General features: G+C 32.6%; 2 protein-coding genes across 2 annotated transcripts in view; one reads left to right on the top strand and one right to left on the bottom strand.

Moving 5' to 3' along the window:
* LOC127739382 (BRCA2-interacting transcriptional repressor EMSY-like) overlaps nucleotides 1-1,026 on the bottom strand; it is a 34,084-nt gene extending 33,058 nt beyond the window's left edge. Inside the window, exon 1 of the mRNA XM_052251083.1 lies at nucleotides 916-1,026. The gene's annotated coding sequence lies outside the window, so the exon portion shown is untranslated. The remainder of the gene's footprint in view (nucleotides 1-915) is intronic.
* A 224-nt stretch (nucleotides 1,027-1,250) lies between these two features.
* LOC127739407 (centrosomal protein of 19 kDa-like) lies at nucleotides 1,251-13,286 on the top strand. The gene is made up of 2 exons (XM_052251167.1): nucleotides 1,251-1,368; nucleotides 12,429-13,286. The coding sequence occupies exon 2, from the start codon at nucleotides 12,437-12,439 to the stop codon at nucleotides 12,932-12,934; it is 498 nt and encodes a 165-aa protein (XP_052107127.1). The 5' UTR covers nucleotides 1,251-1,368; nucleotides 12,429-12,436; the 3' UTR covers nucleotides 12,935-13,286.
* Nucleotides 13,287-14,040: the final 754 nt, after the last annotated feature.

Raw genomic sequence — 14,040 nt, 5'->3', positions numbered from 1 at the left:
TCTTTTTTAAAATGTATATTTCACTTCTAAATACTGGTATCAATACCGGTCAGAAATATGGGTGAAAACGAGTCATTTTCTGAATTCCTGGGTTATTTGATCACCAGACGGGTATTAAAAACACAGGTGTGCCCTGCAAAATATATGTTAGTTGACAGGTATGTACATGATGTAGCTAATTCTTTCAGGATCATTAGCTTCATGACGTCTTCTCCAGCAACCTTGTGTGGATAAATATTTTTCTGGCTTTTTTTCCCACTCAACTATTTGTGATGATATTTTTCAATGTTTGGATATTTTCTGGTGGATCTGTCATTAGTTTTTTTTTCTATCAAATTCTCATTTACTGTTTGGTTGTGCATGGGAAAAGACAGATTGGAATTGATCCATTTTTTGTTTTATTTATATGATCAATTTCAAATTTGCCATTTTTTATAGTGAGGCTACCCTGTTTTTAACAGTTGTCTTTTGTTTGATGTAGGTCCAAAATCCTTATGTGGTAATATGTGTCTTCATTAATATGTTGAAAAGCTCATGTTTTCATTCTACTTTGTGTAAATATATTTCGACCACTTTAAATAAAGTTTACTTACTTACTGTCACTGATAAATGCCTAAATGGTTTCCCAACACAGGGGTTTACATACAAAGGTAATGATTTTTAAGGACAACTGAGCAGTTGAGATTAATTTTTTTCAGAATTGTCACTGTGTGCACTATTTGACTGTATTAACATATTAAGCCAAAAGTTTGCATTTCCAGGAAAAACTGCTATTGACCATTCTGAGACCTGAATTGTGTTAGGAGGGTAAAAATTGTGTTCTTCTGAAAGAAATATAAGCAATAAAATGCAACATTTGGAACTTTTCTTTGTTTAAAGTCTCACTAAAAGTAACTTGTGTCATAAAATACGTACTTCAAAGATAATTAATGCGTCTAAATCAGGAATTGCAATCAACACCAAGCAGAAATAAAAGAAAAATCCAATGCAGCGATATCACATCGTTCCCTTTTCTTCCATCTTGGAACGGCGGGTGACTGGAGCGCATGCGCCAAAAAGTAAAAAGCACAGGAAAACAGATAAATTTACAGATCGCAAAGACAAATTAACTGAAAGTAAGAGAAAATTATCTTTAATGTGTAATTGAATTAAGTACAGTGATGAATATATTAATCAAAATTTGGGATTGAAGGGGTTTTCAGTTTTGTTATCATTTATATTTTACTTGCAGAAATAATTTTCTTTTGCGCCTGCGTTGTTTACAATATGGAGGACACCTGAACTGAAAAATATAAAGAAATGAAATTTCATAAACAATATAGAAATAACAGCAATAATTTCACTTTTTGCAAAACAGAGATGTAATAGGTATGTCTTAATTTGGGTGAATATTTAAATGTTGTAGTAACTTAGCACTAGCATCATAAAACTGGTAGCTCAAAGCCAAAGGATATTTTCCAAGATTGTTACACTGCCCGAATATTGACTATTGTAGTGGAAACAAGGCGTTTCGGCCATGGAGCCGTTTCTGCCTTGGTCCATTCAGCCTTGGTCGTTTCGGCCACATACCACTTCGGCCATGTAATAAAAGACGTATTTTTCCCAAATTGGCCTTTATGAAATGTTTATTTTTTATAAAATAATTGTACAAAATCACGCTCAAGTAACTTTATATTTGTTGAAATGTTTTTTCCGTAAATAGAATATAATAATTAAAATTCTTTACGATAAGCTAAAAACAATCGTGACATTCCGTAAATGTTCGATCAATCAAAACGCTTCAGTACCATTAGCTCAACGATGGCCAGGTGCTTGCCTGTCAACGAAATTTTGACAAATTATGTAGTCAAACAAAATGTTCTGACATAAAACTTGTAATTCCCTATACCAATATGACATGAAGAAGCTTTACAGATAAGTAAGTTCATATGACACAATCAAAAATGTACTTACGAGTCAAAAACATCACTCGTTCAATGAAAGTGATAATTACGGGGATTGTCTCATAACAGTAAATAATAAATACAATTTCAATATTTCCCAAAGTAAATGTTACCACAATAAAAAAAAGACTGGCATTATGGTTTATTTTGTCAGTTATCAGTTATATGATGCTGAATAAAAATCATAAAAATAATCCTGAACAAGAATGCACTGATTCCATCTTTTATATCTCATTGTAGAGAGAAATTTAGGAATGAATGGCATACAAAATATAACTTTTATGAATATGAAGGAATAGTTAAAGTTAAGTACAATTAACAAATTGGTACCCGTCACAATATTTTCATTTATGCAGTCATGAAAGTAGTGTCCAGTAATTCCACCCGTCCGTTAAACCGCCCACTCCCATTTACTTCCGTAATTGTCACTTTCCGTGAATATTTCGTCTTCTATTTTATTCAAGGGACTGTACTTATCATCACTGCATGTCAAATTTTAAAGAAAAATCCTTTATTACGAAAATATCTAGTAATATATATAATACAGTTCCTAAAGCTAAGGATAATCATATTATTGCTTACAAAACTCATTTCTGACTTGAAATTTTTTTTTGGATTATCTGGAATCCCTTTATAAGTGGTCTTTTGATAAATAGATCACTTTTCCTTTTATAAATTTGTGATAAATTGGCCCTCCATACATATTTACTGTGCATGGGCGGATTTACCGGACAATCACATTTCCGATAAAAACACTTGTTGTGTTGATTTAAAAATTTATTTCAGATATTTTTTGGGGAAATGAGATTAACTACTCAAAGTTGATTTATCAGTGAATCGATTTATATTAAATTTGATACGATTTGTATATAACTAAGCATAAATACACACAATCAAAGCCTTATGTGGGTGGATTTACCAGACTGCATTGTACACCTTTTTTAACTTAAAAAATAACTTTAATGCACTTTTATAGTAATGTCCAATGATGTTTTAATAAAAAAAAATGTTTTAAAAGGTTATGTAGATAAAATTTTAAAAAATCATGATTTTTAGTGAATAAAAGTGCATTTCTTTGTCGTTTTTAACCCTCATTTAAAACATTTTATCCATTGTTAGGTAGATGTTTTACGATGTCGGTACTGGTGTCAAGACTAGATCTAATACACTATTTTGTTCTTTTGTTTGTATGCAACTGCCTACATACCTTCACAGTGATCTTCACAAAATGACATAAGCAAATGAATTGGTGACAGTCTTGTTTTGAAATGATTAAATTAAATAACAAGTTGATTAGTTTATTATGAGACACACACCCAGTGTTCTCCCCAGGGCCTTAAAGGACCGCGGGCCCGCGATGTATATTTTTTTACCGTGGTGGTATTGTTCGTACCGCGATGTATTATATTTCTCCGTGGTGCTAAAATTTTTAGTTAAAAAATCGAAAATCGGTAAAGTTTTAAACGACTTGTTAAATCTTTTCCGTGCAGTATAAAATTCCAGGTGAAATTTGACCAGTTCAGATTGTTTACACCACGTGATCGATTTACCTTTATGAGGTTAACCTTTGTTGATTGGATTTAATCGATGTAATTAACACATGTAAAATGATTCTTTTGTGTTTTAATTAAGAGATCATAACTTTATGATCGTAGACAACTATTTTATGGCTTCACTCACCACCTGACAAGTCGGCGTATACTTTGTACACAAACCGTGTTGACCCGATAGTTGTACACACGACGGTACACATTTTGATCATTATAAAGATGGCTCATTACGTATAATTGACCATTATACACTTCTCAATACTTATATGATAGTATTATATGTCTCTGATTAAACCATGGCCAAATTATCTTTAATTTTGACATAATTTATATTGCATGATATTCCGGTTTCAAACTAGTTATCATAGTATCTGTCAACAAGTAATTCAAAGGGGACGGATCACATGACCCAGTTAGTTCACATAGAATACCCAAGATTATTTACAATTAACTGCAATCTATTCTATTTTATAAATAAAATGCATGACTGTACCTTCAAACTGGATATCTATATCCATATGATAATTAATGAATAACAGAAGTGATTTGCAAATTTTATCCATAAGCACATGTTAAATCTATTTATATCTACTTCCTGTCATTTAGGCGGGAAAATAGGGAGACTTAGTTGTTGACATTGAATAGGGTTACTTATCGATCTATAGAACTAGGATAAATTTATAGATTTAGGAATTCTTTTTAAATGGATCATGACAAAAAAAGATTTAGATTTCAGTGCAGTATAAAGTCTGTATCTATGTTTGATTATCACTAAAGACAAGTAAAGTTAATATTTACATGAAATCTAAGGCAAAATGTTTAGAAATTTATGAAAAATTTCTGTTAATAAAATTTAAGAAAGAAACTGGTTCAAATAATAATACAATATTTATTCTTGTTAGTTTTATATCTCCTTATAACAGTAATCCTTTCACAATACAACATCTTTCATTCTAGAAATAAGAAAGTTTTTTAAATTGAACATTTTTGTTCTCTTTTGAATGATATTTTTTTCTTATTGATCATTGATTTTATAAAAGATTTAATAACTTTAAATTTAGATGAATATTTTGTAATGTATCATGTTTTATTTATTTTTAAAAAATATTAAAGTTAGTATACATGTCAAACTGTTTATTGATTTACTTCTTTTTTACCAATAATATTCAATGTCTACATAACACAGTACCACAGCATTAAAACAAAACAGGAGACATAAAAACTACAGTTACTAGAAATATAGCTAAGCGACGTGACGCGGCGCGACACAACTGATTGTATGAATCATTTCACCAAGCAGTCCACACACGTTACCCTGGTGCTATCCAAAAATCCTGGGGAGAACACTGACACCTTTTCAATCACTTAGACACTAATTTTATCACTTAGCTAATCTAATTATCTAATTAAATATACAAACGTATCTGTAGTGGAATCGAGAATCTTAGTAATATAATAAATATAAAAAATGTATTAGTAAATCCAGTACAGCATTATTATAATATTTTGAAGCAAAACAATACATTAATTTTCTTTTTTTTTTTTAAATTTTTTTTATTGATCATTTGAAATAATAGATGTGGGGTATATATTTTCCAGACTTCAATCTACTGATAAAAAATAAGAAAATTTTAATCTTTACCTGGCTCTGCTGACTGTGACATTTTCTAGATCTAATCATATATAAAGAAATATTTACTTACCTCTTTTTTTTGATTCAAAACATTGACAAGCACAGACATTAAGAAAAAAGGCATAATGGACCGAAATGACCAAGGCGGAAGTGGTGTATGGACGAAACGACATATGGCCGAACAGATTTATGGCTGAAACGTCTCAAAAGCATTGTAGTCTCTTCGGCACCCGGTATTGTCAAATCGGGACTTGGTTAATTTGGCACCCATAGTTAACATGATGGTTTGCAAGTAAAAAACACCTCTTTTCCTTATTTAAAGAAAAAAATCACTCGATAATTGTGCCAGTAACAGGTTGGGGAGGATCTGTAACATGAAATTTCGTTTGTTGATGTAGTTCATAAGTGTTTCTCGTTTCTTGTTTTTTATATAGATTAGACCGTTACTTTTACTAATTTTGACTTGGATGGAGAGTTGTCTCATTGGCACTCATACCACATCTTCTTATATCTATCTACTCCATGAAATGACAGACAAATATTTCATATAAAATATTTTCCGCAGATACGATTTCATAAATTGTCCATGAAATTTTGTCACTTCCTTTTGGACAATATTTCACTATGAAATTCTGTCCATGACAATATTTCTCTGTGAAATACTGTTCATGAAAACATTTTTCAATCTAATAATGTCTTCCCTGAGAAATCCTCTGCCATAAAATTGTGAGCACTTCTGGATTTTTAAAAATAGTTTTCATATAAAGTATGTGTATAATCCATAAATTGCTGCATAAATAGTAATGCAAAGTTTGTTTGTTATTATCATTCAACAAAAATGCCTAAATGATATCTTCATCCAAAATATTAAATGTTTATAACTTCCCTTTCATGGGACAAAATTTCATGAAAATCCATCTATGAGTCTCAGTATACACAATATATAACCTTGGATAATCTCCCTTTAAAAATTCTAAATTTCATACTATCCATCTATGAAACATTGTCTGTACATGTATATGGACAAAATTTCATATGAAAATTTGTCCTTCTCTGGACATTATTTCATAGATGGGGACAAGATTTCATGATACAAAGTCATGAAATATTGTCTTGGGGAACAATATTTTGCTTTACAGATCCTCATAAATGGGTACTATCCTCATTTATAGGTATTATACCCCAAAACACTTATCAATTTTCAGTTATAAAAATGTGAACTTTGCATTTACAGATATTTTCTGTCATGGCGCAAACATTCAGGTAAAGGACAACATTTTGCCTAAAGACACCATGACTGAAATATTATCAGGATATAAAAAGCTAACAGCCTTCAAAAAGAAAGATTTTTGAAGTCAATTATCTTTGTATTCAGCTCTCATTTGAACTATGGTCTTAAAGGGAAAAATGTTGCCATTTATATGAATATTTGCGCCATGACAACTTTTAGGATGAAATATATCACTGTTTAAATTGATACCGGATTTTGGGTAAAATACCCACAAATGTGGATAGTACCCATTTATGAGGATCTTCCCCAACCTGGGTAAGTCAGTTCGGCCCTTTATTACTGATCTCACTAATTAGCGACAAGAAGAAAAAATTAGTGACAAGAATACAAAGGACAAGGTACGATAAGGCCTGTTTTTGGCCCCCTATTTTCTCATTTTTTAAATTTTGTTTTGGAAAGCTACTTATCACCTTAAAATATTCCATTAGGTTTGAAGTTTGTTTGGATGAACTTCAAAACCATTAATTTCAGAAAATGGGTGAGGTGAGGGGAGTAAAAGGGCATCAAAAACGCCAAAAGAAGTAAAAAGTATGATTTTTGGCCATTGTTTCTTAAGATTTAATAGCGTGCGCCTACGTGACCCGGAGAAAATTATGGCGATTTAGACAGCAAAAACAATTCTCATGACATTGGAATAAAAAAATTCCTGGGTCAAGTTGGTGCAGGCACTAAAAAACTAAAAATTAGTTGTACGGAACACCTGCAAAGTGAATAATAATTACAATATTTGAATAATAACAGAAAGATTACCCCCCTCACCTCACCCAGTTGCTAAAATTAGTGGTTTTGAAGTTCATCCAAACAAACTTCAAATCTCAGGGAATATTTTAACATAATAAGTAGCTTTCCAAAACAGAATTTGAAAAATGAGAAAATAGGGGGGCCAAAAACAGGCCTTATCGTACCTTGTCCTTTATATAATTAGCGACCAGAAAGTTTATATTCTATTAATACAATAAATTTACAGTAAAGGTAAATTAAATACAGTTGCTTATTTGTTGTTTTAAAGAGTTTAAAATTTTGTTTTAATTAATAGCACTAGTCTTGTAATGAATTTGTAGTGCAAAACAATTATTGCATTAATTTACTTTAAAGTATGTCCCAGAATCATTATAATGTCACAACAGTGAGTTAATTGAAAAATTAATTATGTAAATAAAAGCACAGAACAATTACTCTAAATATAAATTTAAGAGGATACGGGAGGAGCTAGTTCTTCAATCATATGATTATACTAAGTGTCAAATAACTATAATCAATAATGTAAATATTTTAACATTTTGTTCTGTTTATAGACATAATAATATGTATCTAAAACATATCTTTGGAAATAAAAAATAACTCTTTTCTTGAACAAATGTTTATTTTCTTCTATCAGTACCAGTATATTAAAATAATGAAAACACACATAAATTAAAAAAAAAAACACACTGTAATGTATTTTTTCGATATATATTTATTTGAAATATTTGATATTTAGATTTTTTACGCCAAATTTAGTTTCTTGACGCTAAATTAGTCTTTTTGTCACTAAAATATTCTTCTTGTTGCCTCTTGTCGCTAATTAGTGAGACCCTTTATTACTTGTATCTAGTCCATTTGCTCCCATAACACATATGCACCCAACACGTTGGCCCCCTAGGTTTGTTCGCACCCTATTTTTAATTAAATACAGGTTGAATTATTAGATGTTTTCTGGATGGATATAGGCCTATATCAAAAATATTTATATTTTCATAAATAAAATTTTTTTAATGAAATATTATTTTGTTTGTGATTAGATGATTATTTATTAAATGTTAATTAATTATTATTACTGTTATAAATTGGTATTTGCTAAGCTTATTTGGTATTATTGTTATTAGTTTGAAAATCAAATCTGAAATGCAACACTATGAACACTGTGCCTTTAAAAAAACATGTGTGCTTTGTGGCCCAATTTAGCTCACCTGGCCCATAGGTTATTTTAGATTTTGATCTTAGTGAATTTTGGGTTTTCCCATAACAAAACATGGACAGCCATTTCTGCTTATAACAGTTTATTAATTCACAACTCCTTGAAAATGGAATGACAAAATTTCACCAAACATATATTTTTACAGGACTCAAAGCTGTGCTCTTGCCAATTTAGTTTTTGATCTGGGTGTTTTTGGGGTTTTCCAACTTCAAAGCATTGACATTATTGAAGCATCTGTATAAAACTTTTTCATGACCTTAATCCCAAATACCATTTCAGTCATTGACTTTTAAGATGAAGACTTGTGTGGCAAGTATGACTGTTTCCGAATCCTTGTTTTGGTGATTATATTTGTAATACTCTCAAAAGTGTCCATCCCCCCTAATGTGTCCCAATCCCGCAAACCCGTCTATTTTGCTAAAACGTGTCCTACAATTGTTATTCGCCGAAACGTGTCCATTTTAACAACGCCAAAACATCTGAAACCTTTTAGCGCTAATATGTCGTCTGTGACGTCAGTTATGTTGCAAATTCACTCAATGGACACGATTGAAGATGTCGGATTTCTGCCCCGTTCAAAAGAAAAACAAATAATAAAAACGGCTATCCTAGTTCAATGCAGATGCATTTTTGGCACAAGCTCGAAGATTAAAAACAATACACATTCAAAAGATAAAAATGCAAAATGGAGACTTCGTAATATTCGAATGGATGGTCAGAGGTCCAAAATGTGAATTGAAACTATTTCAAATTGCAACTTTTTTCAATTTAATGAACAAACAAAATAATAATCATATTTGTTGTGAAAGTCAAGCTGTGGAAACGTACATGGTATAAACATGATAAATGAGATGTAAAAATGAATTCATGAAAACTATCTGATACACAGTGTTCTGTCTTTGCAATTTTCAATTTGGACAGCGCTTGCACATTTTATTTGACATTCTGTTCCCATTTTCCTTAAAATCGTGGAACCCTTGTTACTGTCCTACTGTCACCTTTTTAGCTCACCTGGCCTGAAGGGCCAAGTGAGCTTTTCTCATCACTTGGCGTCCGTCGTCGGCGTAAACTTTTTACATTTTGAACTTCTTCTAGAGAACCACTGAATGGAATGAAACCAAACATGGCATGAATGTTCCTTATGAGGTGCTGACCAAGTGTTGTTACTTTGTAGCGGATCCATCATCCAAGATGGCCGCCAGCGGGGGACTTAGTTTAACATAGGACCCTATGGGAAATACATACAAATGTCTTCTTTTAGAGAACCACTGAATGGAATGAAACCAAACATGGCATGAATGTTTCTTATGAGGTGCTGATTGAGTGTTGTTACTTTGAAGCCGATCCATAATCCAAGATGGCCGCCAGCGGGGGACTTAGTTTAACATAGGACCCTATTAGAAATACATACAAATGTCTTCTTTTAGAGAACCACTGAATGGAATGAAACCAAACATGGTATGAATGTTCCTTATGAGGTGTTGACCAAGTGTTGTTACTTTAAAGCTGATCCATAATCCAAGATGGCCGCCAGCGGGGTACTTAGTTTAACATGGGACCCTATGAGAAATACATACAAATGTCTTCTTTTAGAGAACCACTGAATGGAATGAAACCAAACATGGCATGAATGTTCCTTATGAGGTGCTGACCAAGTGTTGTTACTATGAAGCTGATCCATAATCCAAGGTGGCCGCCAGCAGGGGACTTAGTTTAACATGGGACACTTAGGGAAATACATACAAATGTCTTCTTTTAGAGAACCACTGAATGCAATGAAACCAAACATGGCATGAATGTTTCTTATGATGTGCTGACCAAGTGTTGTTACTTTGAAGCCGATCCATAATCCAAGATGGCCACTAGCGGGGGACTTAGTTTAACATGGGACCCTATGGGAAATAGATACAAATGTCTTCTTTTAGAGAACCACTGAATGGAATGAAACCAAACATGGCAAGAATGTTCCTTATGAGGTGTTGACCAAGTGTTGTTACTTTAAAGCTGATCCATAATCCAAGATGGCCGCCAGCGGGGTACTTAGTTTAACATGGGACCCTATTAGAAATACATACAAATGTCTTCTTTTAGAGAACCACTGAATGGAATGAAACCAAACATGGCAAGAATGTTCTTTATGAGGTGTTGACCAAGTGTTGTTACTTTAAAGCCGATCCATAATCCAAGATGGCCGCCAGCGGGGGTACTTAGTTTAACATGGGACCCTATGAGAAATACATACAAATGTCTTCTTTTAGAGAACCACTGAATGGAATGAAACCAAACATGGCATGAATGTTCCTTATGAGGTGCTGACCAAGTGTTGTTACTATGAAGCTGATCCATAATCCAAGATGGCCGCCAGCAGGGGACTTAGTTTAACATGGGACCCTATGGGAAATACATACAAATGTCTTCTTTTAGAGAACCACTGAATGCAATGAAACCAAACATGGCATGAATGTTTCTTATGATGTGCTGACCGAGTGTTGTTACTTTGAAGCCGATCCATAATCCAAGATGGCCACCAGCGGGGGACTTAGTTTAACATGGGACCCTATGGGAAATACATACAAATGTCTTCTTTTAGAGAACCACTGAATGGAATGAAACCAAACATGGCAAGAATGTTCCTTATGAGGTGCTGACCAAGTGTTGTTACTATGAAGCTGATCCATAATTTAAGATGGCCGCCAGCGGAGGACTTAGTTTAACATAGGACCCTATGAGAAATACGTACAAATGTTTTCTTTTAGAGAACCATTGAATGGAATGAAACCAAACATGGCATGCATGTTCCTTTTGAGGTGCTGACCAAGTGTTGTTACTTTGAAGCTGATCCTTCATCCATGATGGCTGCCAGATGGAGACAAAGTTTAACAAAGGACCCTACGGACAATACATACAAATGTCTTCTTTTAGAGAACCACATACTGAATGGATTGAAACCAAACATGGCATGAATGTTCCTTATGAGGTGCTGACTAAGTTTTGTTACTTTGAAGCTGATCCTTCATCCATGATGGCCGCCAATGGGGGAACTTCCTTTAACATAAGACCCTATGGGAAATACATACAAATGCTTCTTCTAGAGGTGCACTGAATGGAATGAAACCAAAACATGGCATAAATGTTTCTTATGAGGTGTTGATTAAGTGTTGCTACTTTGTTGCCAATTTACTGTTCAAGATGGCCACCAGGATTTTTTATTAAATTACAGGATCAATATTAAACCAAATTTGGCCTCACTCATTATTAGGGTATCTGTTATGATTTTAATATATTTTTACATGATTTCCAAAACCAAAGTAGAATCAGGTGAGCGACACAGGCTCTTGAGAGCCTCTAGTTACAATAAAATAGCACCCTTTAAAATAACAATCAACGAAGAACATTTTCAATATTTTCAATATGGTCCAATATTTTTTTTCTGTGCACTAAGGTCCTTGTAATAACCTCGACTGGAATTTATTTCAAACAACATTTATCAAAACGAAACACTTTTTCATTAAGGTTAATACTTTTGGGCGTTTTTAAAATATGGATATGCGTTTATGAAAATAAAAGCTTTTTGGGTCTTTCATCAACTTATTGTGATTGGGAGTTCAGTGAAGTCGTATGACATGTTTGGGGGATCTGTCACGTTTGGGGGGATGAACACGTTTCTGATTTAATAGATCAGTCATTCTGAAGGTCCATCAGATATTGGCAAATGACTGGTAAAATTGGGTTTGGTCGGGAAAAGTTGTTACGCAACTGGACCAAATGTCTATTTAAAAATATTCAGAATTTTTTATCTAATGAATAACAAAATGACCGGTAAGAATGGTCTTTGGTCCAGTGAAGTCCCCTCATTAACTGGATAGAATGTCTGGTAAGATTTGAAAGACCCTGAGAAATATTAGATAGAGTAAAACTTTGACAAGCAATCTGCTTCATTGATGTTGCCCAACATCTGTTTTTTTCACAATTATAATAAGCTTTCATTACCAGAAGATAATAATACATGTACCTATTATGTAAATATTAATCAAATGTCTTATATTTTTTCCAGTGTAAACGATGGGTGAAGAAATTGAAGTGAAGAAATGTGGGGTTAAATTCAAGCCTCCAGCTATTGTTGTAACTTACCTACTGGTAGAAACTAGTAAATTACACAGGAGAACTATGCCTCTTCGTAATTTCAATAAAAACTCTGATGTTTCAAAAGCTGCTAGTGATTTAAGAACACATCCACGACATGGTCAGTTTGTAAAGGGTCTTCCTAAAAGTCAGTTAGAAAGACTTATTTGTATTATTCGTGACAAACTTTGTGGAATGAGCTTAGAGGCTAGTTTAGCTAGGAATGAAGAAATGCAGAAGATTGATTCTGATGAAGACTTGAACAAGGTTGACCCAGAACTTCTTGCAAGAAAGAAATCCGTAATGGAGGATACTTTTGAAAAGAATCAGAAGAAACCAGGTGATGCAGACTTTGAATATGATCTGCAAGTTGATTTTGATAACCAAATAGTAGAAACTTGTGAATGGGACTCTGAAGGATCAAATGAAGATTTTTAGTTTTGATCTTAATGATTGAAAAAAGAAAATGTCTATGCAATTGAACACTGATTATTGTCTGATAAATTAAAACTATCTTATACAAATTATAGGATTTTTAAAAACTTTAAACTGTAAACTTTAGGAGTGTTGGTTATATGGCATTCACCATGTCAGTTTTTTTAGTCCATCAAATATTTTTGTTACACATTTTTCAAGTGCAACTTAACAGAACATCTTCATATTTTAGCTTGACAGTGATGAGTTGTAACATGTGAGAGTTTTTCTAATTTGTCAGTCAAATACTTCTTTTTTTCTCATATTTCATAGTGTTTGATTTTGAAAACATTAAATCACAGACATGACAGATATAACAGGATCAATGAGAAGCTTGTAATGATCCATCTGCTGATCTGCAGAATTCAGTGTTGAAAGCTTCAATAAGAGACCAATTTATAGACTCCTGTCTATTGAATTGAATTTGACTCACTAATAAAAATAAGAACAAATGATTTATATGAACTTATAAATGTCAAAATGCTTAGAAGTTTTCGTAAATAAATTGAAATCATGTTCAGAATGATTTACCAGACATTGTTTTGGGATAATATATTATCTTATCCCTTAAAATTTCTTTTAAAATAATGTAAGGAGATGTGGTATGATTGCAATTAAGACAAGTAATCATCAGAGTTTAAATGACGTGAATATAAGCAATCATAGGTCACTATATGACCTTCAACAATGAGAAAACCAATACTATTTAGTCAGCTGTAAAAAGCCTCGACATGAAGAATGAGTAACAAATTAAGTGAGAATACTTACTGCCTAATTTGTAACAATGCAATTAACAAACAAAAAATAAAATATGACAGACATGAACCAGCAACAACCACTGAATTACAGGCTTGACTTTGGACAGGAACATAAAGAATGTGGCGGGATTTAACAATTTTGTAAGCACTCAACCCTAATTAATCTATTTGAATCAAGGAATTTGATATTGACTCACTAAAGCTTGAATGTAGCTCATCTAAATAGATGCATATATCTTAATTTTACAGTATAAAACAACTAGAGCAGCTAAATCATGTTGTACAGTAATATATTGATGTATAATTACTGAT

The sequence above is a fragment of the Mytilus californianus genome, unplaced genomic scaffold (assembly GCF_021869535.1).
Source record: "Mytilus californianus isolate M0D057914Y unplaced genomic scaffold, xbMytCali1.0.p SCAF_4, whole genome shotgun sequence".
Classification (NCBI taxonomy): Eukaryota; Metazoa; Mollusca; class Bivalvia; order Mytilida; family Mytilidae; genus Mytilus; species Mytilus californianus.
Note: the sequence above shows the minus strand (reverse complement) of the source record. Positions and strands in the feature narration are given on the sequence as shown.